Source organism: Lampris incognitus, chromosome 1 (assembly GCF_029633865.1).
Source record: "Lampris incognitus isolate fLamInc1 chromosome 1, fLamInc1.hap2, whole genome shotgun sequence".
NCBI classification, from domain to species: Eukaryota; Metazoa; Chordata; class Actinopteri; order Lampriformes; family Lampridae; genus Lampris; species Lampris incognitus.
Genome location: NC_079211.1, coordinates 1,871,450 through 1,899,177, shown reverse-complemented (window position 1 = coordinate 1,899,177; position 27,728 = coordinate 1,871,450). Strand labels below are relative to the sequence as shown.

The following is a 27,728-nucleotide window of genomic DNA, read 5'->3' as shown; positions in this document are numbered from 1 at the left end:
GGCCGTATCACCAACAATGACGAGGCAGCCTACAGGGACGAGATTGAGCACCTCACATCATGGTGTACTACCAACAATCTTGTCCTCAATGTGCAGAAGACAAAGGAGCTGATTGTGGACTTCAGGAGGTCTAGAAGCTGCAGCCACTCCCCCATACACATCAGTGGGGTGGAAGTGGAGCGTGTTTCCAGCTTTAAATTCCTTGGAGTCCACATCAGCGAGGACCTTTCCTGGACATTAAACACCCAGGCCCTTGTGAAAAAGGCCCAACAATGCCTGCATTTCCTGAGGAGGCTGAGGAGCGCCCATCTACCCCCCAAAATTCTCACCAACTTCTACCACTGCACCATAGAGAGCATCCTGACCATCTGCATCTCAGTGTGGTACGGCAACTGCACCTCAGTAGACCAGAAAGCTCTGCAGGGGATCGTCAAGGCGGCCCAGCATATCACCGGTACCCAGCTCCCAGCCATAAAAGACATTTATCACAAACGCTGCCTTCGAAGGGGTCTGAGCATCAGCAGAGATCCCACCCACCCCAACCATGGACTGTTCTCCCCCCTGCACTCTGGGTGGCGCTACAGGAGCCTCAGAGCCCGCACTACCAGGCTCAAAAACAGCTTCTTTCCACAAGCTGTTGCCCACCTGAACCTGGCCACCCACTGAATGTCTGTAGACATTTTTAAATATTTTGTACTCCAGCTCTTTTTTAACTTATTTTTAGCTTTTGGTCTTCATCAGTGTATATCTTATACTGTGTTTGCTGTGGTCTTCATCAGTGTATATTTTATACTGTGTTTGCTGTGGTCTAAAGAAGAGGTGAGAGAGAGGTAGAGATAAAGAGAGAGAGAGAGATAAAGAGGTGAGAGAGAGGTAGAGATAAAGACAGAGAGAGATAAAGAGGTGAGAGAGATAAAGAGGTGAGAGAGATAAAGAGGTGAGAGAGAGGTAGAGATAAAGACAGAGAGAGATAAAGAAGAGATGAGAGAGATAAAGAGGTGAGAGAGATAAAGAGGTGAGAGAGATAAAGAGGTGAGAGAGATAAAGAGGTGAGAGAGATAAAGAGGTGAGAGAGATAAAGAGAGAGAGAGATAAAGAGGTGAGAGCGATAAAGAGGTGAGAGAGATAAAGAGGTGAGAGAGATAAAGACAGAGAGAGATAAAGAGGTGAGACAGAAAGATAAAGAGAGAGACGGCAGCAAACATGGTCCTACCAAGGACCCACAACAGAGAAAAGAAACAACCTGAAAATGAAAAAGGGTTTGACAATGATTGTAAAAATATAAGAAAAGAACTGTGTAAATGGTCAAACCTGGAACACTACCAACCTCAAGATATGGATATGAGAAAGAAACATAGCGAAACATTAAAACGATATAAACACACATTAAGAATGAAAAAACAAAGCCATGTAGATAGAACCCTACAGGAAATAGAACATTCCCTGAATCAAAACCAATTCTGGGAAATGTGGAATAATTTGAGCTCTACAAAACCACAAGACCTGCCTATCCAAAATGGAGAAATTTGGAAAAGTCATTTTGAACATATCTATTCGGAAATCCAACAAGAACACTCAAATTCCAATTACAATCTGATCAAACAAAAATTACGGTTGTTCGAATGCGCTATAAAAGACAACCAAAACCCACTGGATTTTCCAATAACACAAGAAGAATTGGCACAGAAGCTCAAATCCTTAAAACCCAATAAAGCTTGTGGCCTTGACAGCACCAGAAGCGAGATGCTTAAAAACAGCACACCTGAGCTGCAAAGGGCAGTACTCAAATTGTTCAACATTGTTCTAAGTTCGGGATATTTTCCTGAAATCTGGAGCAAAGGGCTTATAACTCCTCTTCATAAAAATGGAGAAAAACTGGATCCCAATAATTTCAGAGGCATTTGTGTGAGCAGTAGTCTGGGGAAGGTGTTTAATAGCATTTTGAACAATCGAATTCTAACCCTCCTTAACGAACACAATGTCCTGAGCAAAGGTCAAACTGGCTTCCTCCCAAATCACCGGACTACGGACCATATTTACACCCTACACACCCTCATAAATGAAAATGTGAATCAAACCAAAAATGGAAAAATATTTGCTTGTTTTATTGACTTCAAAAAAGCTTTCGACCTTATTTGGCATGAAGGACTATACTATAAACTTTTACAAAGTGGTGTAGGGGTAAAGTGTTTGACATAATAAAGTCAATGTATTCGGACAACAAATGTGCAGTTAAGATTGGAGACAAACACACTGAGTTCTTCACTCAGAATAGAGGGGTGAGACAGGGCTGTGGACTTAGCCCAACACTGTTTAATATATATATTAATGAACTGGCGGTGCAGCTGGAACAGTCTGCAGCCCCAGGTCTCCCCCTGTATGACATGGAAGTGAAATTTTTGCTTTATGCAGAGGATCTAGTTTTGTTGTCACCAACCGCAGATGGGCTGCCACAACTACTAGACCTGCTTGAGGACTATTGCCAGCACTGGGCCCTGGCAATCAATCCAAAAAAGACAAAAGTAATTATCTTCCAGAAGAAGCCCAGATGTCAGGAAAATAGACACCAGTTGACTCTAGGTAGCATCACCTTAGAGCATACGATGCAGTATACTTACCTGGGTCTAATTATTACAGCATCAGGGAGTTTCAGTAGGGCAGTGAATAACCTAAAACAAAAAGCTGGCAGAGCTCTATATGCAATTAAAAATAAATTCTTTAACATTGATATACCAATCTCCATCTGGTGCAAACTGTTTGATAGTGTAATTCTGCCCATTGCGCTATATGGAAGTGAGGTATGGGGTCCACTCAGTCTTTCCAGCTACACTAGATGGGACAAGCATCCAGCAGAAACCCTACATGCTCAATTCTATAGAATGATTCTGAAAACACTAAACAACGCATGTAGGGCAGAATTAGGCCGGTTTCCATTATTGATAAATGTACAAAAAAGATCTCTAAATTTCTGGATGGACTTAAATACAAGCCCAACAAATACATTGCACTTTAAAGCTCTGAAACCCAAGAACTGAACCCCGAAAAGAGTCCCCTGAAGTAGCTGGCTCTGAGACTCACTAACCCTTAAACAAAAAATAAGACCAACCAATCTCAGGCCAGCACTGCATTCCAAACAAAGATTACAATACATCAGGCTATAAAACAAACCAACATGAGGATAAATCAGGCTATAAAACAAACCAACATGAGGATAAATCAGCTATAAAACAAACCAACATGAGGATAAATCAGGCAATAAAACAAACCAACATGAGGATAAATCAGCTATAAAACAAACCAACATGAGGATAAATCAGACTATAAAACAAACCAACATGAGGATAAATCAGCTATAAAACAAACCAATATGAGGATAAATCAGCTATAAAACAAACCAACATGAGGATAAATCAGCTATAAAACAAACCAACATGAGGATAAATCAGACTATAAAACAAACCAACATGAGGATAAATCAGCTATAAAACAAACCAACATGAGGATAAATCAGACTATAAAACAAACCAACATGAGGATAAATCAGCTATAAAACAAACCAACATGAGGATAAATCAGCTATAAAACAAACCAACATGAGGATAAATCAGACTATAAAACAAACAAACATGAGTATAAATCAGACTATAAAACAAACCAACATGAGGATACATCAGACTATAAAACAAACCAACATGAGGATAAATCAGCTATAAAACAAACCAACATGAGGATAAATCAAACTATAAGACAAACCAACATGAGGATAAATCAGACTATAAAACAAACCAACATGAGGATAAATCAGGCTATAAAACAAACCAACATGAGGATAAATCAGACTATAAAACAAACCAACATGAGGATAAATCAGACTATAAAACAAACCAACATGAGGATAAATCAGCTATAAAACAAACCAACATGAGGATAAATCAGACTATAAAACAAACCAACATGAGGATAAATCAGCTATAAAACAAACCAACATGAGGATAAATCAGACTATAAAACAAACCAACATGAGGATAAATCAGACTATAAAACAAACCAACATGAGGATAAATCAGACTATAAAACAAACCAACATGAGGATAAATCAGACTATAAAACAAACCAACATGAGGATAAATCAGCTATAAAACAAAGCAACATGAGGATAAATCAACTATAAAACAAACCAACATGAGGATAAATCAGCTATAAAACAAACCAACATGAGGATAAATCAGCTATAAAACAAACCAACATGAGGATAAATCAGCTATAAAACAAACCAACATGAGGATAAATCAGACTATAAAACAAACCAACATGAGGATAAATCAGCTATAAAACAAACCAACATGAGGATAAATCAGCTATAAAACAAACCAACATGAGGATAAATCAGACTATAGAACAAACAAACATGAGGATAAATCAGCTATAAAACAAACCAAGATGAGGATAAATCAGACTATAAAACAAACCAACATGAGGATAAATCAGACTATAAAACAAACCAACATGAGGATAAATCAGACTATAAAACAAACCAACATGAGGATAAATCAGCTATAAAACAAACCAACATGAGGATAAATCAGACTATAAAACAAACCAACATGAGGATAAATCAGCTATAAAACAAACCAACATGAGGATAAATCAGACTATAAAACAAACCAACATGAGGATAAATCAGACTATAAAACAAACCAACATGAGGATAAATCAGACTATAAAACAAACCAACATGAGGATAAATCAGACTATAAAACAAACCAACATGAGGATAAATCAGCTATAAAACAAACCAACATGAGGATAAATCTGCTATAAAACAAACCAACATGAGGATAAATCAGCTATAAAACAAACCAACATGAGGATAAATCAGACTATAGAACAAACAAACATGAGGATAAATCAGCTATAAAACAAACCAAGATGAGGATAAATCAGACTATAAAACAAACCAACATGAGGATAAATCAGACTATAAAACAAACCAACATGAGGATAAATCAGACTATAAAACAAACCAACATGAGGATAAATCAGCTATAAAACAAACCAACATGAGGATAAATCAGCTATAAAACAAACCAACATGAGGATAAATCAGACTATAAAACAAACCAACATGAGGATAAATCAGACTATAAAACAAACCAACATGAGGATAAATCAGACTATAAAACAAACCAACATGAGGATAAATCAGCTATAAAACAAACAAACATGAGGATAAATCAGCTATAAAACAAACCAACATGAGGATAAATCAGACTATAAAACAAACCAACATGAGGATAAATCAGACTATAAAACAAACAAACATGAGTATAAATCAGACTATAAAACAAACCAACATGAGGATAAATCAGACTATAAAACAAACCAACATGAGGATAAATCAGCTATAGAACAAACAAACATGAGGATAAATCAGACTATAAAATAAACCAACATGAGGATAAATCAGCTATAAAACAAACCAACATGAGGATAAATCAGCTATAAAACAAACCAACATGAGGATAAATCAGACTATAAAACAAACAAACATGAGGATAAATCAGCTATAAAACAAACCAAGATGAGGATAAATCAGCTATAAAACAAACCAACATGAGGATAAATCAGCTATAAAACAAACCAACATGAGGATAAATCAGACTATAAAACAAACCAACATGAGGATAAATCAGCTATAAAACAAACCAACATGAGGATAAATCAGACTATAAAACAAACCAACATGAGGATAAATCAGCTATAAAACAAACCAACATGAGGATAAATCAGCTATAAAACAAACCAACATGAGGATAAATCAGACTATAGAACAAACAAACATGAGGATAAATCAGCTATAAAACAAACCAAGATGAGGATAAATCAGACTATAAAACAAACCAACATGAGGATAAATCAGACTATAAAACAAACCAACATGAGGATAAATCAGACTATAAAACAAACCAACATGAGGATAAATCAGCTATAAAACAAACCAACATGAGGATAAATCAGACTATAAAACAAACCAACATGAGGATAAATCAGACTATAAAACAAACCAACATGAGGATAAATCAGCTATAAAACAAACCAACATGAGGATAAATCAACTATAAAACAAACCAACATGAGGATAAATCAGACTATAAAACAAACCAACATGAGGATAAATCAGCTATAAAACAAACCAACATGAGGATAAATCAGCTATAAAACAAACCAACATGAGGATAAATCAACTATAAAACAAACCAACATGAGGATAAATCAGCTATAAAACAAAGCAAGAACAATTATCTGAAACATTGGAACGCTGAAATCAAAACTCAAAACAAACTAGAAGTCTATCGGGCCCTAAAAACAAACTATGATCTGGAAGAACACCTCTTAACTGTCAGAGACAGGAAGCAGCGACAGACCCTCACCAAATACAGGCTCAGTGACCACAGTCTCGCCATTGAAAAGGGGAGACACAAAAAGACGTGGGGGCTAAAAGAGCATCGAACATGTGGTCAGTGCAGGACAGATGAGGTGGAGACAGAGGGGCACTTCCTCCTTAAATGTGACACATTTGAAAAACAGCGCCGGGCTTTTGTCCAGGAGCTGGGACATGTGACTCCAGAGTAGCAGGAAATGGAGGACGCAGGTAAGCTGGGTGGTCCTGGGAGGGGGACCAGCGGCGAGCATTGCAGCAAGATTTATATTTTCCTGCCACAACCTGAGAGACAGTGGGGGACGGCACCTATTGCTACTGTTGTTACTTAATATCATAATCATTGTTGTTGTTGCTGTTATTATTATAATCATTGTTGTTGTTGTTGCTGTTATTATTATAATCATTGTTGTGTTGTGTTGTTGTTGTTTTACATGCTTTGGCAATATGTACACAAACGTATGTCATGCCAATAAAGCACATATTGAATTGAATTGAATAGCGATAAAGAGGAGAGGGAGCAAGAGACAGAGAGAGAGGTAGAGATAAAGAGGTGAGAGAAAGATAAAGAGAGAGAGAGAGACAGAGGGAGAGAGGTAGAGATAAAGAGGTGAGACAGAAAGATAAAGAGCAGAGAGAGACAGAGGGAGAGAGGTAGAGATAAAGAGGTGAGACAGAAAGATAGAGAGAGAGACAGAGGGAGAGCGGTAGAGATAAAGAGGTGAGACAGAAAGATAAAGAGAGAGAGAGACAGAGGGAGAGAGGTAGAGATAAAGAGGTGAGACAGAAAGATAAAGAGCAGAGAGAGACAGAGGGAGAGAGGTAGAGATAAAGAGGTGAGACAGAAAGATAGAGAGAGAGACAGAGGGAGAGAGGTAGAGATAAAGAGGTGAGACAGAAAGATAAAGAGCAGAGAGAGACAGAGGGAGAGAGGTAGAGATAAAGAGGTGAGACAGAAAGATAAAGAGGAGAGAGAGACAGAGGGAGAGAGGTAAAGATAAAGAGGTGAGACAGAAAGATAAAGAGAGAGAGACAGAGGGAGAGAGGTAGAGATAAAGAGGTGAGACAGAAAGATAAAGAGCAGAGAGAGACAGAGGGAGAGAGGTAGAGATAAAGAGGTGAGACAGAAAGATAAAGAGAGAGAGAGACAGAGGGAGAGCGGTAGAGATAAAGAGGTGAGACAGAAAGATAAAGAGAGAGAGAGACAGAGGGAGAGAGGTAGAGATAAAGAGGTGAGACAGAAAGATAAAGAGCAGAGAGAGACAGAGGGAGAGAGGTAGAGATAAAGAGGTGAGACAGAAAGATAAAGAGAGAGAGAGACAGAGGGAGAGAGGTAGAGATAAAGAGGTGAGACAGAAAGATAAAGAGAGAGAGAGACAGAGGGAGAGAGGTAGAGATAAAGAGGTGAGACAGAAAGATAAAGAGAGAGAGAGACAGAGGGAGAGAGGTAGAGATAAAGAGGTGAGACAGAAAGATAAAGAGGAGAGAGAGACAGAGGGAGAGAGGTAGAGATAAAGAGGTGAGACAGAAAGATAAAGAGAGAGAGACAGAGGGAGAGAGGTAGAGATAAAGAGGTGAGACAGAAAGATAAAGAGCAGAGAGAGACAGAGGGAGAGAGGTAGAGATAAAGAGGTGAGACAGAAAGATAAAGAGAGAGAGAGACAGAGGGAGAGAGGTAGAGATAAAGAGGTGAGACAGAAAGATAAAGAGCAGAGAGAGACAGAGGGAGAGAGGTAGAGATAAAGAGGTGAGACAGAAAGATAAAGAGAGAGAGAGACAGAGGGAGAGAGGTAGAGATAAAGAGGTGAGACAGAAAGATAAAGAGCAGAGAGAGACAGAGGGAGAGAGGTAGAGATAAAGAGGTGAGACAGAAAGATGAAGAGAGAGAGAGACAGAGGGAGAGAGGTAGAGATAAAGAGGTGAGACAGAAAGATAAAGAGCAGAGAGAGACAGAGGGAGAGAGGTAGAGATAAAGAGGTGAGACAGAAAGATAAAGAGAGAGAGAGACAGAGGGAGAGAGGTAGAGATAAAGAGGTGAGACAGAAAGATAAAGAGCAGAGAGAGACAGAGGGAGAGAGGTAGAGATAAAGAGGTGAGACAGAAAGATAAAGAGCAGAGAGGGAGAAGTGTGGGTACATAAAGGCAAGTCTTCATTAGACAGAATGTTTGCCTTGTGCATGAGTTCCTTCCTCCGTGTGCAGCAGAGACCAGACCAGACCAGAGACCAGACCAGAGACCAGAGACCAGAGACCAGAGCAGATGAATGTGGGGGAACTATCTGCTTAAGTGGCCTTTTAATGGGGATCAAAGGCAGGTCTCGGCCTCTCTTCCTATGCCCATCCCTGATTTTATAGCAAAGAGGAGGAGGAGGAGGAGGAGGAGGAGGGGGGGGTCCTGGCGAGTCCTGGTGGAAGCAGGGAAAAGTCATTCAGTGTTAAAACAGGCTTGGACACTACTTTCCTGTCGGGGATGAGTACACTGTTCTGATTCTGACGTGCTTCAACAACATCACATCAGCTTTGGGCAACATCTGAACCACGTGACGCTTGCATAAAGGAACCAAATCAGGGCGTCTGGGTGGCGTAGTGGTCTATTCCATTGCCTCCGGCTTGGTCGGGCGTCCCTACAGACACAACTGGCCGTGTCTGCGGGTGGGAAGCCATGTATGTGGGTATGTGTCCTGGTGGCTGCACTAGCGCCTCCTCTGGTCGGTTGGGGCACCTGTTCGCGGAGGGGGAACTGGGGGGAATAGCGTGATCCTCCCACGCGCTACGTCCCCCTGGTGAAACTCCTCACTGTCAGGTGAAAAGAAGTGGCTGGTGACTCCACATGTATGGGAGGAGGCATGTGGTAGTCTGCAGCCCTCCCCGGATCAGCAGAGAGGGTGGAGCAGCAGCCGGGACGGCTTGGAAAATAGGGTAATTGGCCGGGTACAATTGGGGAGAAAAAGGCGGGGGGAATCCCCCCCCCCCAAAAAGAGGACCAAAATCAGAAAATGGGCAGGTGCTACGTTGCTCTGCAGCGGGCTCATAGGGGGTAACATCCCAAGTTGAATAAAGTGGCGAAGAAAGGCGGGGGAAAGCCCCATTTGAGCAAAAGCGAGTGGCATCACGGCATCAAGGTCACACACAATATCTGAAAACTCATCAAAGTCCACCACTGGTACTGGTCCTGACGGATGGGGTGCCAGGCTAATGACGGCTGTGGGGATTCTGTGGCTGCTGGCCACTGACCCCTGATGAGGAAACATGGAGGGCAGGAGATTGCCATCATAAAGCCCCTAAATGGCTTGTTTCACCTCCAGCTCTGCAACCGCCCACCCACCGGCGCCGCCGTTTGGATAATAAGGGCTGTAAATGTGCCCAGTAAACAGCTGAGGAGCCGGGCGCTGCCCCTTCCTCTCCCACATTAAATAAGGCAGGAAGCCATCATTACTTTACGAGTCATGCTATTACCATGGCAACGGACACACCGCCCTGCATTCTGATTGGCTGAGAGCAGCTCAGTGTCTGCTGGGCGTACACACGTTGTGCAGAACTGTCCCCTAACTCAAACCGTTAGATACGCATCACAAAGTGAACACTATCGTGTTGGTCATTTTGCTGTCATGGCTAAAATCCATGATAATACAAATCTTCTTCTTCTCCTCCTCCTTTCGGCTTGCTCGCTGTTTCTCAGGGGTCGCCACAGAGAATTTTAGAGTTTTTATCAGTACCCTGTGAGGACACAGCACCGATGGCAGCCGGCGTTAACCCGGGCCTCAACTGATCCGGGATGGTGTCGTCAATCCAAATACTGATTTGGCAAAGTGTTACGTGGGGTGTCCTTCCTGACACAACACTAACCCTGTGGACGGGACACAGGTAAAGGTCTGGACCTACACCCATGTCTTTCGTCTGTATGGTTAACTTACCTATTCTTCAACAAATAAGGAGCAAAATAATCCATATATAAATATACACACATATACGTTATATCTTGTACTGTCTCATAGAGAATTTACTGACTCACTGGATTATTTTGCTCCTTATTTGTTGAGCACTTTCCCTACTGTTGGGTGTTTCTTTTAACAAAGTTATATATATATATATATATATATATATACGTATATATATATATATATATATATATATATATATATATAAACTTAGCACAAAAAGTAAGGAAATGTGTTTGGTAGGTTATTTCTTTGTTGTAACAATGCTTCTTGGCAATAAATCTGACATCAGGCAGGTGATGGTCAGCACCTGGGGTACCAGAAGCTCAACACAAGAGTCAATAGCAACAGCAAAACAAGCTGTTTGCCTTTGGCAGAGATGAGATGTGGGGTGAGCAGCAGAGCTCAGGATGTGGGATGAGCAGCAGAGATGAGATGTGGGATGAGCAGCAGAGATGAGATGTGGGATGAGCAGCAGAGATGAGATGTGGGATGAGCAGCAGAGATGAGATGTGGGATGAGCAGCAGAGCTCAGGATGTGGGATGAGCAGCAGAGATGAGATGTGGGGTGAGCAGCAGAGCTCAGGATGTGGGATGAGCAGCAGAGCTCAGTATGTGGGCTGAGCAGCAGAGATGAGATGTGGGATGAGCAGCAGAGCTCAGGATGTGGGCTGAGCAGCAGAGATGAGATGTGGGATGAGCAGCAGAGCTCAGTATGTGGGCTGAGCAGCAGAGCTCAGGATGTGGGCTGAGCAGCAGAGATGAGATGTGGGATGAGCAGCAGAGCTCAGGATGTGGGCTGAGCAGCAGAGATGAGATGTGGGATGAGCAGCAGAGCTTAGTATGTGGGCTGAGCAGCAGAGATGAGATGTGGGATGAGCAGCAGAGCTCAGGATGTGGGATGAGCAGCAGAGATGAGATGTGGGATGAGCAGCAGAGCTCAGTATGTGGGATGAGCAGCAGCGCTCAGGATGTGGGGTGAGCAGCAGAGATGAGATGTGGGCTGAGCAGCAGAGCTCAGGATGTGGGATGAGCAGCAGAGATGAGATGTGGGATGAGCAGCAGAGCTCAGTATGTGGGCTGAGCAGCAGAGATGAGATGTGGGATGAGCAGCAGAGCTCAGGATGTGGGGTGAGCAGCAGAGATGAGATGTGGGATGAGCAGCAGAGCTCAGGATGTGGGATGAGCAGCAGAGATGAGATGTGGGGTGAGCAGCAGAGCTCAGGATGTGGGATGAGCAGCAGAGATGAGATGTGGGCTGAGCAGCAGAGCTCAGGATGTGGGGTGAGCAGCAGAGATGAGATGTGGGATGAGCAGCAGAGATGAGATGTGGGATGAGCAGCAGAGCTCAGGATGTGGGATGAGCAGCAGAGCTCAGTATGTGGGATGAGCAGCAGAGATGAGATGTGGGCTGAGCAGCAGAGCTCAGGATGTGGGGTGAGCAGCAGAGATGAGATGTGGGATGAGCAGCAGAGATGAGATGTGGGATGAGCAGCAGAGCTCATTATGTGGGATGAGCAGCAGAGATGAGATGTGGGCTGAGCAGCAGAGCTCAGGATGTGGGATGAGCAGCAGAGATGAGATGTGGGATGAGCAGCAGAGCTCAGTATGTGGGATGAGCAGCAGAGATGAGATGTGGGATGAGCAGCAGAGCTCAGGATGTGGGATGAGCAGCAGAGCTCAGTATGTGGGCTGCGCCCATGAAACATTTGCCAAATCTTCTCTGCCAATGCCAAACAGCTTATTTTGCTGTTGCTATTGACTCTTGTGTTGAGCTTCTGGTACCCCAGGTGCTGACCATCAGCTGCCTGATAGAAGATTTATCTCTTTCTTGCACTTTTACTGCAGCACTGGTTTTGCTCTTAGATGCTCGTTTAGATGCACTTATGACCTCTGATGACCAGTAGTTCTCCTGGTCTCCTACGTTACATGATGCTCTTATGACCTCTGATGACCAGTAGTTCTCCTGGTCTCCTACGTTACATGATGCTCTTATGACCTCTGATGACCAGTAGTTCTCCTGGTCTCCTACGTTACATGATGCTCTTATGACCTCTGATGACCAGTAGTTCTCCTGGTCTCCTACGTTACATGATGCTCTTATGACCTCTGATGACCAGTAGTTCTCCTGATCTCCTACGTTACATGATGCTCTTATGACCTCTGATGACCAGTAGTTCTCCTGGTCTCCTACGTTACATGATGCTCTTATGACCTCTGATGACCAGTAGTTCTCCTGGTCTCCTACGTTACATGATGCTCTTATGACCTCTGATGACCAGTAGTTCTCCTGGTCTCCTACGTTACATGATGCTCTTATGACCTCTGATGACCAGTAGTTCTCCTGATCTCCTACGTTACATGATGCTCTTATGACCTCTGATGACCAGTAGTTCTCCTGGTCTCCTACGTTACATGATGCTCTTATGACCTCTGATGACCAGTAGTTCTCCTGGTCTCCTACGTTACATGATGCTCTTATGACCTCTGATGACCAGTAGTTCTCCTGATCTCCTACGTTACATGATGCTCTTATGACCTCTGATGACCAGTAGTTCTCCTGATCTCCTACGTTACATGATGCTCTTATGACCTCTGATGACCAGTAGTTCTCCTGGTCTCCTACGTTACATGATGCTCTTATGACCTCTGATGACCAGTAGTTCTCCTGATCTCCTACGTTACATGATGCTCTTATGACCTCTGATGACCAGTAGTTCTCCTGGTCTCCTACGTTACATGATGCTCTTATGACCTCTGATGACCAGTAGTTCTCCTGGTCTCCTACGTTACATGATGCTCTTATGACCTCTGATGACCAGTAGTTCTCCTGGTCTCCTACGTTACATGATGCTCTTATGACCTCTGATGACCAGTAGTTCTCCTGGTCTCCTACGTTACATGATGCTCTTATGACCTCTGATGACCAGTAGTTCCCCTGGTCTCCTACGTTACATGATGCTCTTATTGTAAGTCGCTTTGGATAAAAGCGTCGGCTAAATGACTGGAATGTCATGTCATGTAATGTCATGTTGTGGTGCTGTGTACATTGCTGTGATGTTGTGTACACACTATGTTGTAGTGCTGTGTACATTGCTGTGATGTTGTGTACACACTATGTTGTAGTGCTGAGTATACACTATCTTGTGATGTTGTGTTCACACTATGTTGTGGTGCTGTGTACACACTATGTTGTAGTGCTGTGTTCACACTATCTTGTGATGTTGTGTACACACTATCTTGTGATGTTGTGTACACACTATGTTGTGGTGCTGTGTACACACTATGTTGTGGTGCTGTGTTCACACTATCTTGTGATGTTGTGTACACACTATCTTGTGATGTTGTGTACACACTATCTTGTGATGTTGTGTACACTCTATGTTGTGGTGCTGTGTACACTATGTTGTGGTGCTGTGTACACACTATGTTGTGGTGCTGTGTTCACACTATCTTGTGATGTTGTGTACACACTATCTTGTGATGTTGTGTACACACTATGTTGTGGTGCTGTGTACACACTATGTTGTGATGTTGTGTACACACTATCTTGTGATGTTGTGTACACACTATCTTGTGATGTTGTGTACACACTATGTTGTGGTGCTGTGTACACACTATGTTGTGGTGCTGTGTTCACACTATGTTGTGATGCTGTGTACACACTATGTTGTGATGCTGTGTACACACTATGTTGTGGTGCTGTGTACACTATGTTGTGGTGCTGTGTACACACTATGTTGTGATGCTGTGTACACACTATGTTGTGGTGCTGTGTTCACACTATGTTGTGGTGCTGTGTACACACTATGTTGTGGTGCTGTGTACACACTATGTTGTGGTGCTGTGTTCATTGCTGTGATGTTGTGTACTACACACTGTGGTTCAGATCTGCTACTGTGATGCTGCCGCCATTGTTGCATATGCCGTATGTTGTATGTGGTGGAGTGTATATTGTCTATCGTTGTTATTGTACATTATCTATATTGAGTGTTGTATATTGTGTAGTAATTGTCTAGTGTGATGTATTTGTATTTGTGTATTTGTGATGTATATCCATGTATGTTGAAACACACACAACCATAAATGTGACTGATTCTCCTCACTCCGAGCCATTGAAGTCATGAGCCACATTCTAAAACATCGTAAAATAAGTACTGCTTAAAAACACGGCTCATCAGGCCTCCCAGCAAGATGGAGGACCAGAGCAGGAGGACTCAGAAAGTACCCGAGTTCAGAGGTCATCTGCGTCGAGCGGAACTCCTACACACGTGTATCCACGGTCAAACACTCACGGAAGATTCCAGATAACTCAACAGTCACACGACAAGCCACAATCAGCTCCTCCTGGCGGCCTGGCTGCGTTTTACTAGAGGAGGCCCGGTGTCTTCCGCTACCGTCTCACACGGGCCTACTCCCCTCACCCCCAACCCCACTCCCCTCTCCCCCAACCCCACTCCCCTCACCCCCAACCCCACTCCCCTCTCCCCCAACCCCACTCCCCTCACCCCCAACCCCACTCCCCTCTCCCCCAACCCCACTCCCCTCACCCCCAACCCTACTCCCCTCTCCCCCAACCCCACTCCCCTCACCCCCAACCCCACTCCCCTCTCCCCCAACCCCACTCCATTCTCCCTCAACCCTACTCCCCTCTACTCCCCTCTCCCTCAACCCCACCCCCCTCACCCTCAACCCTACTCCCCTCTCCCCCAACCCCACTCCCCTCACCCCCAACCCCACTCCATTCTCCCTCAACCCTACTCCCCTCTCCCCCAACCCCACTCCCCTCTCCCCCAACCCCACTCCCCTCTCCCCCAACCCCACTCCATTCTCCCTCAACCCTACTCCCCTCTCCCCCAACCCCACTCCCCTCACCCCCAACCCCACTCCATTCTCCCTCAACCCTACTCCCCTCACCCCCAACCCCACTCCCCTCACCCCCAACCCCACTCCATTCTCCCTCAACCCTACTCCCCTCTCCCCCAACCCCACTCCCCTCTCCCCCAACCCCACTCCCCTCTCCCCCAACCCCACTCCATTCTCCCTCAACCCTACTCCCCTCTCCCCCAACCCCACTCCCCTCTCCCCCAACCCCACTCCATTCTCCCTCAACCCTACTCCCCTCTACTCCCCTCTCCCTCAACCCCACCCCCCTCACCCTCAACCCTACTCCCCTCTCCCCCAACCCCACTCCCCTCACCCCCAACCCCACTCCATTCTCCCTCAACCCTACTCCCCTCTACTCCCCTCTCCCTCAACCCCACTCCCCTCACCCTCAACCCCACTCCCCTCTCCCCCAACCTCACTCCCCTCTCCCTCAACCCCATTCCCCTCTCCCTCAACCCCACTCCCCTCTCCCTCAACCCCACTCCCCTCACCCTCAACCCCACTCCCCTCTCCCTCAACCCCACTCCCCTCTCCCTCAACCCCACTCCCCTCTCCCTCAACCCCACTCCCCTCTCCCTCTGGCAGGGATGCAAAAAACCCTGGCAGGGATGCAAATGATGGAGATGATGCCGATGATGGACATGATGCAGATGATGGACATGATGCAGATGATGGACATGATGCAGATGATGGACATGATGCAGATGATGCAGATGATGGGGATGATGGACATGACGCAGACGATGCAGATGATGGGGATGATGGACATGATACAGATGATGGACATGATACAGATGATGGACATGATGCAGATGATGGACATGATGCAGATGATGGACATGATACAGATGATGGACATGATGCAGATGATGGACATGATGCAGATGATGGACATGATGCAGATGATGGACATGATGCAGATGATGGACATGATGCAGATGATGGACATGACGCAGACGATGCAGATGATGGGGATGATGGACATGATACAGATGATGGACATGATACAGATGATGGACATGATGCAGATGATGGACATGATGCAGATGATGGACATGATACAGATGATGGACATGATGCAGATGATGGACATGACGCAGACGATGCAGATGATGGGGATGATGGACATGATACAGATGATGCAGATGATGGACATGATGCAGATGATGGACATGATGCAGATGATGGACATGATGCAGACTGCAGATGATGGACATGACGCAGACGATGCAGATGATGGGGATGATGGACATGATACAGATGATGCAGATGATGGACATGATACAGATGATGGACATGATACAGATGATGGACATGATACAGATGATGCAGATGATGGACATGATACAGATGATGGACATGATACAGATGATGGACATGATGCAGATGATGGACATGATACAGATGATGCAGATGATGGACATGATGCAGATGATGGACATGATGCAGACTGCAGATGATGGACATGACGCAGACGATGCAGATGATGGGGATGATGGACATGATACAGATGATGCAGATGATGGACATGATGCAGATGATGGACATGATACAGATGATGCCGATGATGGACATGATGCAGATGATGGACATGATACAGATGATGGACATGATGCAGATGATGGACATGATGCAGACTGCAGATGATGGACATGATGCAGACGATGCAGATGATGGACATGATGCAGATGATGGACATGATGCAGACTGCAGATGATGGACATGATGCAGACGATGCAGATGATGGGGATGATGGACATGATACAGATGATGCAGATGATGGACATGATGCAGATGATGCAGATGATGCAGAATATGCAGACGATGGACTTGATGCAGACGATGCAGATGATGGACATGATGCAGATGATGGACATGATGCAGACGATGCAGATGATGGGGATGATGGACATGATACAGATGATGCAGATGATGGACATGATGCAGATGATGGACATGATGCAGACTGCAGATGATGGACATGATGCAGACGATGCAGATGATGGGGATGATGGACATGATACAGATGATGCAGATGATGGACATGATGCAGATGATGGACATGATACAGATGATGCAGATGATGGACATGATACAGATGATGCAGACGATGCAGATGATGCAGATGATGGACATGATACAGATGATGCAGACGATGGACATGATACAGATGATGGACATGATGCAGATGATGGACATGATGCAGATGATGGACATGATACAGATGATGCAGATGATGGACATGATACAGATGATGCAGACGATGGACATGATACAGATGATGGACATGATGCAGATGATGGACATGATACAGATGATGCAGATGATGGACATGATACAGATGATGCAGATGATGGACATGATACAGATGATGCAGACGATGGACATGATACAGATGATGGACATGATGCAGATGATGGACATGATGCAGATGATGGACATGATGCAGATGATGGACATGATACAGATGATGGACATGATACAGATGATGGACATGATACAGATGATGCAGATGATGGACATGATACAGATGATGCAGATGATGGACATGATGCAGACGATGGACATGATGCAGATGATGGACATGATGCAGATGATGGACATGATACAGATGATGCAGATGATGGACATGATACAGATGATGCAGACGATGGACATGATACAGATGATGCAGACGATGGACATGATACAGACGATGCAGATGATGGACATGATGCAGATGATGGACATGATGCAGATGATGGACATGATACAGATGATGCAGATGATGGACATGATACAGATGATGCAGACGATGGACATGATACAGACGATGCAGATGATGGACATGATGCAGATGATGGACATGATGCAGATGATGGACATGATACAGATGATGCAGATGATGGACATGATACAGATGATGCAGATGATGGACATGATACAGATGATGCAGATGATGGACATGATACAGATGATGCAGACGATGGACATGATGCAGATGTACACACATTAACACATGGAAATATCTACTTCTATGAGACTGGACTGACTGACCAAGGCTGTTTAACGGCACCTCCCAGCTGAAAGGTTCTCACTGTGCTCCTCTTTAATAGAAATACTCAAAGAATAAACCCACCAACATCTGGAAAATCTCTTGCTTCATATTTCATCACTTCACTGAGGCTCATCTCAGTTGACCCAGACAAAATGCATTCGTACATTAATGAAACGCTGGAGATTCAAAATGAACAACCAGCATAAGACCGCCTGAAGGAGCCGAATGAGGTTTGTTCTGATGAGACGAGACGGCGGAACAGAGACCAACACAGAACCGACCCAGTAGCACACAGCAAACACCAGAGGGATGCAGAAGAGAATACAGAACAGGCCACAAAACAACACCGAATCAACCCTGAAGCTGCTCCTGCACAGGGAGGGAGGAAGGAACACGGTGAGACGGCACACAGTCACTCCTTCACTCCTTCACTACACACACTCACTCCTTCACTCCTTCACTCCTTCACTACACACAGTCACTCCTTCACTCCTTCACTACACACACTCACTCCTTCACTACACACAGTCACTCCTTCACTCCTTCACTACACACAGTCACTCCTTCACTCCTTCACTACACACACTCACTCCTTCACTCCTTCACTCCTTCACTACACACACTCACTCCTTCACTCCTTCACTACACACACTCACTCCTTCACTCCTTCACTCCTTCACTACACACAGTCACTCCTTCACTCCTTCACTACACACACTCACTCCTTCACTCCTTCACTACACACAGTCACTCCTTCACTCCTTCACTACACACAGTCACTCCTTCACTCCTTCACTACACACAGTCACTCCTTCACTCCTTCACTCCTTCACTACACACAGTCACTCCTTCACTCCTTCACTACACACAGTCACTCCTTCACTCCACACAGTCACTCCTTCACTCCACACAGTCACTCCTTCACTACACACAGTCACTCCTTCACTACACACAGTCACTCCTTCACTCCTTCACTACACACAGTCACTCCTTCACTACACACATTCTCTCCTTCACTACACACAGTCACTCCTTCACTCCTTCACTACACACATTCACTCCTTCACTACACACATTCACTCCTTCACTACACACAGTCACTCCTTCACTACACACTCCTTCCAGGACAGCAACGTACACATTTTGGACAGGGAAGATAGATGGTTTGAAAGAGGGGTGAAGGAAGCCATCTATGAGAAACTGGAAAAACCATCCCTCAACAGAGGAGGAGGTCTGCAACACCACCTATCTCCCACTTACAATGCCGTCCTTTCATCTCTACCCAGGAGACTCCAGAAGCCTAGCCTCCAAGAACAACAGCCGGTCACTAACGGCTCCAACCACTCTCATGACCACTGAACAATGAAGTCGAAACTAACACCCCCAACCACCGTCACTGCTAAACAAAAGCAAATCAACAGCTCCGATGGCGACGGGCGTGGCCAGAACATCGGTACACGAAAGAGCCACTCATATCTATGGCTCTGTTAGCGACGGGCGTTGGTAAACATCGGATCACAAACAGCCACGCATATCAATAGCTCTGACAACGACTCCTAGAGGATCAATTCTGAGTCTCATCAGCAGCCAGTCAGACTAGCTTGGTCTGGTCAGAAAGTCACGAACTGAGGAAGCCTCTTGGATGAGACACGAAACGTCTTCACGGATATATACCAAGTCCAGTTGCACTTGATTCAGCTCCTTTTGATACCATGCTACACACTGTCTCTGCTATACCATGCTACACACTGTCTCTGCTATACCATGCTACACACTGTCTCTGCTATACCATGCTAAACACTGTCTCTGCTATACCATGCTACACACTGTCTCTGCTATACCATGCTACACACTGTCTCTGCTATACCATGCTACACACTGTCTCTGCTATACCATGCTAAACACTGTCTCTGCTATACCATGCTACACACTGTCTCTGCTATACCATGCTACACACTGTCTCTGCTATACCGTGCTACACACTGTCTCTGCTATACCGTGCTACACACTGTCTCTGCTATACCATGCTACACTCTCTCTCTGCTATACCATGCTACACACTGTCTCTGCTATACCATGCTACACGCTCTCTCTGCTATACCATGCTACACACTGTCTCTAATACCATGCTACACACTGTTTCTGCTACACCATGCTACACACTGTCTCTGCTATACCATGCTACACACTGTCTCTGCTGTACCGTGCTACACACTGTCTCTGCTATACCATGCTACACACTGTTTCTGCTACACCATGCTACACACTGTCTCTAATACCATGCTACACACTGTTTCTGCTACACCATGCTACACACTGTCTCTACTATACCATGCTAAACACTGTCTCTGCTATACCATGCTACACACTCTCTCTGCTATACCATGCTACACGCTCACTCTGCTATACCATGCTACACACTGTCTCTAATACCATGCTACACACTGTTTCTGCTACACCATGCTACACACTGTCTCTGCTATACCATGCTACACACTGTCTCTGCTGTACCGTGCTACACACGCTCTCTGCTATACCATGCTACACACTGTTTCTGCTACACCATGCTACACACTCTCTCTGCTATACCATGCTACACACTGTCTCTGCTATACCATGCTACACACTGTCTCTGCTGTACCGTGCTACACACGCTCTCTGCTATACTGTGCTACACACTGTCTCTGCTATACCATGCTAAACACTGTCTCTGCTATACCGTGCTACACACTGTCTCTGCTATACCATGCTACACACTGTCTCTGCTATACCATGCTACACACTGTCTCTGCTATACCATGCTAAACACTGTCTCTGCTATGCCATACTACACACTCTGCTATACCATGCTACACACTGTCTCTGGGTTGCCTCCACTGCTATACCATGCTACACACTCTATCTGCTATACCATGCTACACACTGTCTCTGCTATACCGTGCTACACACTGTCTCTGGGTTACCTCCACTGCTATACCGTGCTACACACTGTCTCTGGGTTACCTCCACTGCTATACCATGCTACACACTGTCTCTGCTATACTGTGCTACACAATGTCTCTGCTATACCATGCTACACACTGTCTCTGCTATACCGTGCTACACACTGTATCTGGGTTACCTCCACTGCTATACCGTGCTACACACTGTCTCTGGGTTACCTCCACTGCTATACCATGCTACACACTGTCTCTGCTATACTGTGCTACACACTGTCTCTGCTATACCATGCTACACACTCTATCTGCTATACCATGCTACACACTGTCTCTGCTATACCGTGCTACACACTGTCTCTGGGTTATCTCCACTGCTATACTGTGCTATACACTGTCTCTGCTATACTGTGCTACACACTGTCTCTGGGTTACCTCCACTCTATACCATGCTACACACTGTCTCTGCTATATTGTGCTACACACTGCCTCTGCTACACCATGCTACACACTGTCTCTGCTATACTGTGCTACACACTGTCTCTGCTATACCATGCTACACACTGTCTCTGCTATACTGTGCTACACACTGTCTCTGCTATACTGTGCTACACACTGTCTCTGCTATACCATGCTACACACTGTCTCTGCTATACTGTGCTACACACTGTCTCTGCTATACCGTGCTACACACTGTCTCTGGGTTACCTCCACTGCTATACCGTGCTACACACTGTCTCTGGGTTACCTCCACTGCTATACCATGCTACACACTGTCTCTGCTATACTGTGTTACACACTGTCTCTGCTATACCATGCTACACACTCTATCTGCTATACCATGCTACACACTGTCTCTGCTATACCGTGCTACACACTGTCTCTGGGTTATCTCCACTGCTATACTGTGCTATACACTGTCTCTGCTATACTGTGCTACACACTGTCTCTGGGTTACCTCCACTCTATACCATGTACACACTGTCTCTGCTATACTGTGCTACACACTGCCTCTGCTACACCATGCTACACACTGTCTCTGCTATACCGTGCTACACACTGTCTCTGGGTTATCTCCACTGCTATACTGTGCTATACACTGTCTCTGCTATACTGTGCTACACACTGTCTCTGGGTTACCTCCACTCTATACCATGTACACACTGTCTCTACTATACTGTGCTACACACTGCCTCTGCTACACCATGCTACACACTGTCTCTGCTATACTGTGCTACACACTGTCTCTGCTATACCATGCTACACACTGTCTCTGCTATACTGTGCTACACACTGTCTCTGCTATACTGTGCTACACACTGTCTCTGCTATACTGTGCTACACACTGTCTCTGCTATACCATGCTACACACTGTCTCTGCTGTACCATGCTACACACTGTCTCTGCTATACTGTGCTACACACTGTCTCTGGGTTGCCTCCACTGCTATACCATGCTACACACTGTCTCTGCTGTACCATGCTACACACTGTCTCTGCTATACTGTGCTACACACTATCTCTGGGTTGCCTCCACTGCTGTACCGTGCTACACACTGTCTCTGGGTTACCTCCACTGACAGACAGAAAGGTAGGGACCCCACCCCTGCGGTAAAGCCAACCCCCTAAATCCTCCTACAGCACAGACATGCTGGGAAACGTGACAGAAAACCCCACCATGCCAAACACTGAAGCCCCTTTACGTGGCTCCAGTGATGGATGCTAAAATGAACAAGTTAATCGACTAGGCATCAATCACCTGCCGCTTATTACAGTGAGTAAAAATAGCTGCGCCGCTCCACAAGTCACCTCATGACCCCAACAATAACTCACCCCCGCTGCGCAGCAGGCCTCTGACGTGGGACGGCCATGCAGTGGCACACCTTGCGTTAACCTGCTCACATTTACCTGTCGGGGGCACATTTGTGTAGGAATGTGCCGCCGACCCTCGGCTGCAGGCTCATTCCTCTGCTGATGCGGCGGTGGGCTCGTGTGGCCCGACAGACATTACTCTCTGTCTGCGTTGGTCTACTAAGCACTTAAAAATGTCACTGTCTCCAGGACGCAGACCAAGAAGAAGAAGAATGATTCAAGGAAATGACCCCCCGACCCCGGACGCAACACCAGGGCTCACACATTACCCATAATGCTTCATGGATGTCATGTTGACTGCGTGGAAGGCTAGAAGTATTCAGAGAGCTGCTGTATCTTGAATGAGTTGTTGCCGAGAGGTAAAATATGACCTCTTTTCACCGGAACCCATTTTCAAACGCTTACAGAAATCTAATCATGTCAAGCGGTATGGGAGTCACGTGTTCCCATGTGCACCAGATAAATACGGACGCGGCGGGGAGATTGGGCTAGAATATACTCTCACTACGGCTCTGACTGTGTAAAACTGTAGTGGAACAAAAACCCTGGGAAATATTTGGTCAGAAACAACACAGTACCCTGATCGTACTGCCGTGTGTTGTCATGGCTGTCAGTGTAAAGGTGTCCAGGCCTGTGGGTGCTGGGGGCAGATGTAAAGGTGTCCAGGCCTGCAGGCGCTGGGGGCAGATGTAAAGGTGTCCAGGCCTGTGGGAGCTGGGGGCAGATGTAAAGGTGTCCAGGCCTGCGGGTGCTGGGGACAGATGTAAAGGTGTCCAGGCCTGCAGGAGCTGGGGGCAGATGTAAAGGTGTCCAGGCCTGTGGGAGCTGGGGGCAGATGTAAAGGTGTCCAGGCCTGCAGGAGCTGGGGGCAGATGTAAAGGTGTCCAGGCCTGTGGGAGCTGGGGGCAGATGTAAAGGTGTCCAGGCCTGCAGGAGCTGGGGGCAGATGTAAAGGTGTCCAGGCCCGCGGGCGCTGGGGGCAGATGTAAAGGTGTCCAGGCCTGCAGGAGCTGGGGGCAGATGTAAAGGTGTCCAGGCCTGCAGGAGCTGGGGGCAGATGTAAAGGTGTCCAGGCCTGTGGGAGCTGGGGGCAGATGTAAAGGTGTCCAGGCCTGTGGGTGCTGGGGGCAGATGTAAAGGTGTCCAGGCCCGCGGGCGCTGGGGGCAGATGTAAAGGTGTCCAGGCCTGTGGGAGCTGGGGGCAGATGTAAAGGTGTCCAGGCCTGCAGGCGCTGGGGGCAGATGTAAAGGTGTCCAGGCCTGTGGGAGCTGGGGGCAGATGTAAAGGTGTCCAGGCCTGCAGGAGCTGGGGGCAGATGTAAAGGTGTCCAGGCCTGTGGGAGCAGATGTAAAGGTGTCCAGGCCTGCAGGCGCTGGGGGCAGATGTAAAGGTGTCCAGGCCTGTGGGAGCTGGGGGCAGATGTAAAGGTGTCCAGGCCTGTGGGAGCTGGGGGCAGATGTAAAGGTGTCCAGGCCTGCAGGAGCTGGGGGCAGATGTAAAGGTGTCCAGGCCTGTGGGAGCTGGGGGCAGATGTAAAGGTGTCCAGGCCTGCAGGAGCTGGGGGCAGATGTAAAGGTGTCCAGGCCTGCGGGTGCTGGGGGCAGATGTAAAGGTGTCCAGGCCTGCAGGTGCTGGGGGCAGATGTAAAGGTGTCCAGGCCCGCGGGTGCTGGGGGCAGATGTAAAGGTGTCCAGGCCTGCGGGTGCTGGGGGCAGATGTAAAGGTGTCCAGGCCTGCGGGTGCTGGGGGCAGATGTAAAGGTGTCCAGGCCCGCGGGTGCTGGGGGTAGATGTAAAGGTGTCCAGGCCTGCGGGTGCTGGGGGCAGATGTAAAGGTTTCCAGGCCTGCAGGAGCTGGGGGCAGATGTAAAGGTGTCCAGGCCTGCGGGTGCTGGGGGCAGATGTAAAGGTGTCCAGGCCTGTGGGAGCTGGGGGCAGATGTAAAGGTGTCCAGGCCTGCGGGTGCTGGGGGCAGATGTAAAGGTGTCCAGGCCTGTGGGAGCTGGGGACAGATGTAAAGGTGTCCAGGCCTGCAGGAGCTGGGGGCAGATGTAAAGGTGTCCAGGCCTGCGGGTGCTGGGGGCAGATGTAAAGGTGTCCAGGCCTGTGGGAGCTGGGGGCAGATGTAAAGGTGTCCAGGCCTGCGGGTGCTGGGGGCAGATGTAAAGGTGTCCAGGCCTGTGGGAGCTGGGGGCAGATGTACAGGTGTCCAGGCCTGCGGGTGCTGGGGGCAGATGTAAAGGTGTCCAGGCCCGCGGGCGCTGGGGGCAGATGTAAAGGTTTGCTGGGGGCAGATGTAAAGGTTTGCTGGGGGCAGATGTAAAGGTTTGCTGGGGGCAGATGTAAAGGTTTGCTGGGGGCAGATGTAAAGGTTTGCTGGGGGCAGATGCAAGATTCAGTATTTATCTCTGTGCACACGTTAAAGCTGCTGACTCGCATTAAACAAAGTACAAAACCATCTGAACCACAACGCACACCGTCTCCTTCCCGACCACACGGGACAGACACACGGTCCACCTGGAGGCTGGTGGGAACAGGACAGACACACGGTCCACCTGGAGGCTGGTGCGAAAACTACAGACAAACGGTCCACCTGGAGGCTGGTGGGAACAGGACAGACACACGGTCCACCTGGAGGCTGGTGGGAACACTACAGACAAACGGTCCACCTGGAGGCTGGTGGGAACAGGACAGACACACGGTCCACCTGGAGGCTGGTGGGAACACTACAAACGGTCCACCTGGAGGCTGGTGGGAACAGGACAGACACACGGTCCACCTGGAGGCTGGTGGGAACAGGACAGACACACGGTCCACCTGGAGGCTGGTGGGAACACTACAAACGGTCCACCTGGAGGCTGGTGGGAACAGGACAGACACACGGTCCACCTGGAGGCTGGTGGGAACACTACAGACAAACGGTCCACCTGGAGGCTGGTGGGAACACTACAGACACACGGTCCACCTGGAGGCTGGTGGGAACAGGACAGACACACGGTCCACCTGGAGGCTGGTGGGAACACTACAGACACACGGTCCACCTGGAGGCTGGTGGGAACAGGACAGACACACGGTCCACCTGGAGGCTGGTGGGAACAGGACAGACACACGGTCCACATGGAGGCTGGTGGGAACAGGACAGACACACGGTCCACCTGGAGGCTGGTGGGAACACTACAGACACACGGTCCACCTGGAGGCTGGTGGGAACAGGACAGACACACGGTCCACCTGGAGGCTGGTGGGAACACTACAGACACACGGTCCACATGGAGGCTGGTGGGAACAGGACAGACACACGGTCCACCTGGAGGCTGGTGGGAACAGGACAGACACACGGTCCACATGGAGGCTGGTGGGAACAGGACAGACACACGGTCCACCTGGAGGCTGGTGGGAACACTACAGACACACGGTCCACCTGGAGGCTGGTGGGAACAGGACAGACACACGGTCCACCTGGAGGCTGGTGGGAACACTACAGACACACGGTCCACCTGGAGGCTGGTGGGAACAGGACAGACACACGGTCCACCTGGAGGCTGGTGGGAACAGGACAGACACACGGTCCACCTGGAGGCTGGTGGGAACACTACAGACACACGGTCCACCTGGAGGCTGGTGGGAACACTACAGACACACGGTCCACCTGGAGGCTGGTGGGAACACTACAGACACACGGTCCACCTGGAGGCTGGTGGGAACAGGACAGACACACGGTCCACCTGGAGGCTGGTGGGAACAGGACAGACACACGGTCCACCTGGAGGCTGGTGGGAACAGGACAGACACACGGTCCACCTGGAGGCTGGTGGGAAGAGGACAGACGACGCTGCCTTACTGCTGCATTCATCAGGCTCTACTATTTCATCTCTTCTATTACACATGAATCATTATTTTGCACCGCTGAAGTTGCTGATCGGTCTCAGTGGTGTGTAACTGGATTTATCCACACAAGCAAACAAACACAATGAGCATGACGACATGACAACTGAGAAGCTGCTGAAGGACCCACGCCTGCAGACTGGATGCTGGCGTAACGTTTCCCCGCCGAGCGGCGGCGTCACAACGCAGTGCCGGTGTTACCTTTAAAAACAGCCCCTATCCGGTCCGCTTCCCCGTCCGCCGGCGACACCGCGTTGTGCGGGATTCACAGACGCTCCAGACCTTCTCCCGTCCCCTCCAGACCGCTGCTGCTGCTGCACTGCCGCGCAGCAACGCCGCCCTCAGCGCACCACACACGGACGCCACTCAAGCCACGGCACGAGGGCTGGAAGCTGCACGAGGGCTGGAAGCTGCTGGAGCGCAAAGTCACACCAGCATCGTTCTGACCGTCTGCAAGCCACTGCTGCTGTACTCCCCCGTTCGCCTCCTCCTTTTTTATTCAACCTATCTCAGGGCCCCCCCTACCTCTCCTCCTTTCCCCACCTCTCCTCTCCCCTCCTCTCCCCCCTCCCCACCTCGCCTCTCGTCTGTCTGTGAGCCGGCAGACAAGTGCAGAGCGATCTGCGGCGCTCTACCATGGCTCGTGTTCCACTGGCTGGCTCGCGGAGGAGGCTCGCTGTGTATGTTTTTACTCCCCGACTCGAGTAAAGGAGGGCAGAGGAGGGCTGCCCCTCCT

General features: G+C 47.5%; 1 protein-coding gene across 7 annotated transcripts in view; it reads right to left on the bottom strand.

Moving 5' to 3' along the window:
- si:dkey-237h12.3 (teneurin-3) overlaps window positions 1-27,728 on the bottom strand; it is a 322,689-nt gene that overhangs the window by 238,398 nt on the left and 56,563 nt on the right. For 2 of the 7 annotated variants that reach the window (XM_056290038.1, XM_056290054.1), the window contains exon 3: window positions 23,607-23,623. The exons of the other annotated variants lie outside the window; for them this stretch is intronic. In XM_056290038.1, coding sequence (XP_056146013.1) covers window positions 23,607-23,623 — 17 coding nt within the window. The remainder of the gene's footprint in view (window positions 1-23,606; window positions 23,624-27,728) is intronic. 7 annotated transcript variants of the gene reach the window in all.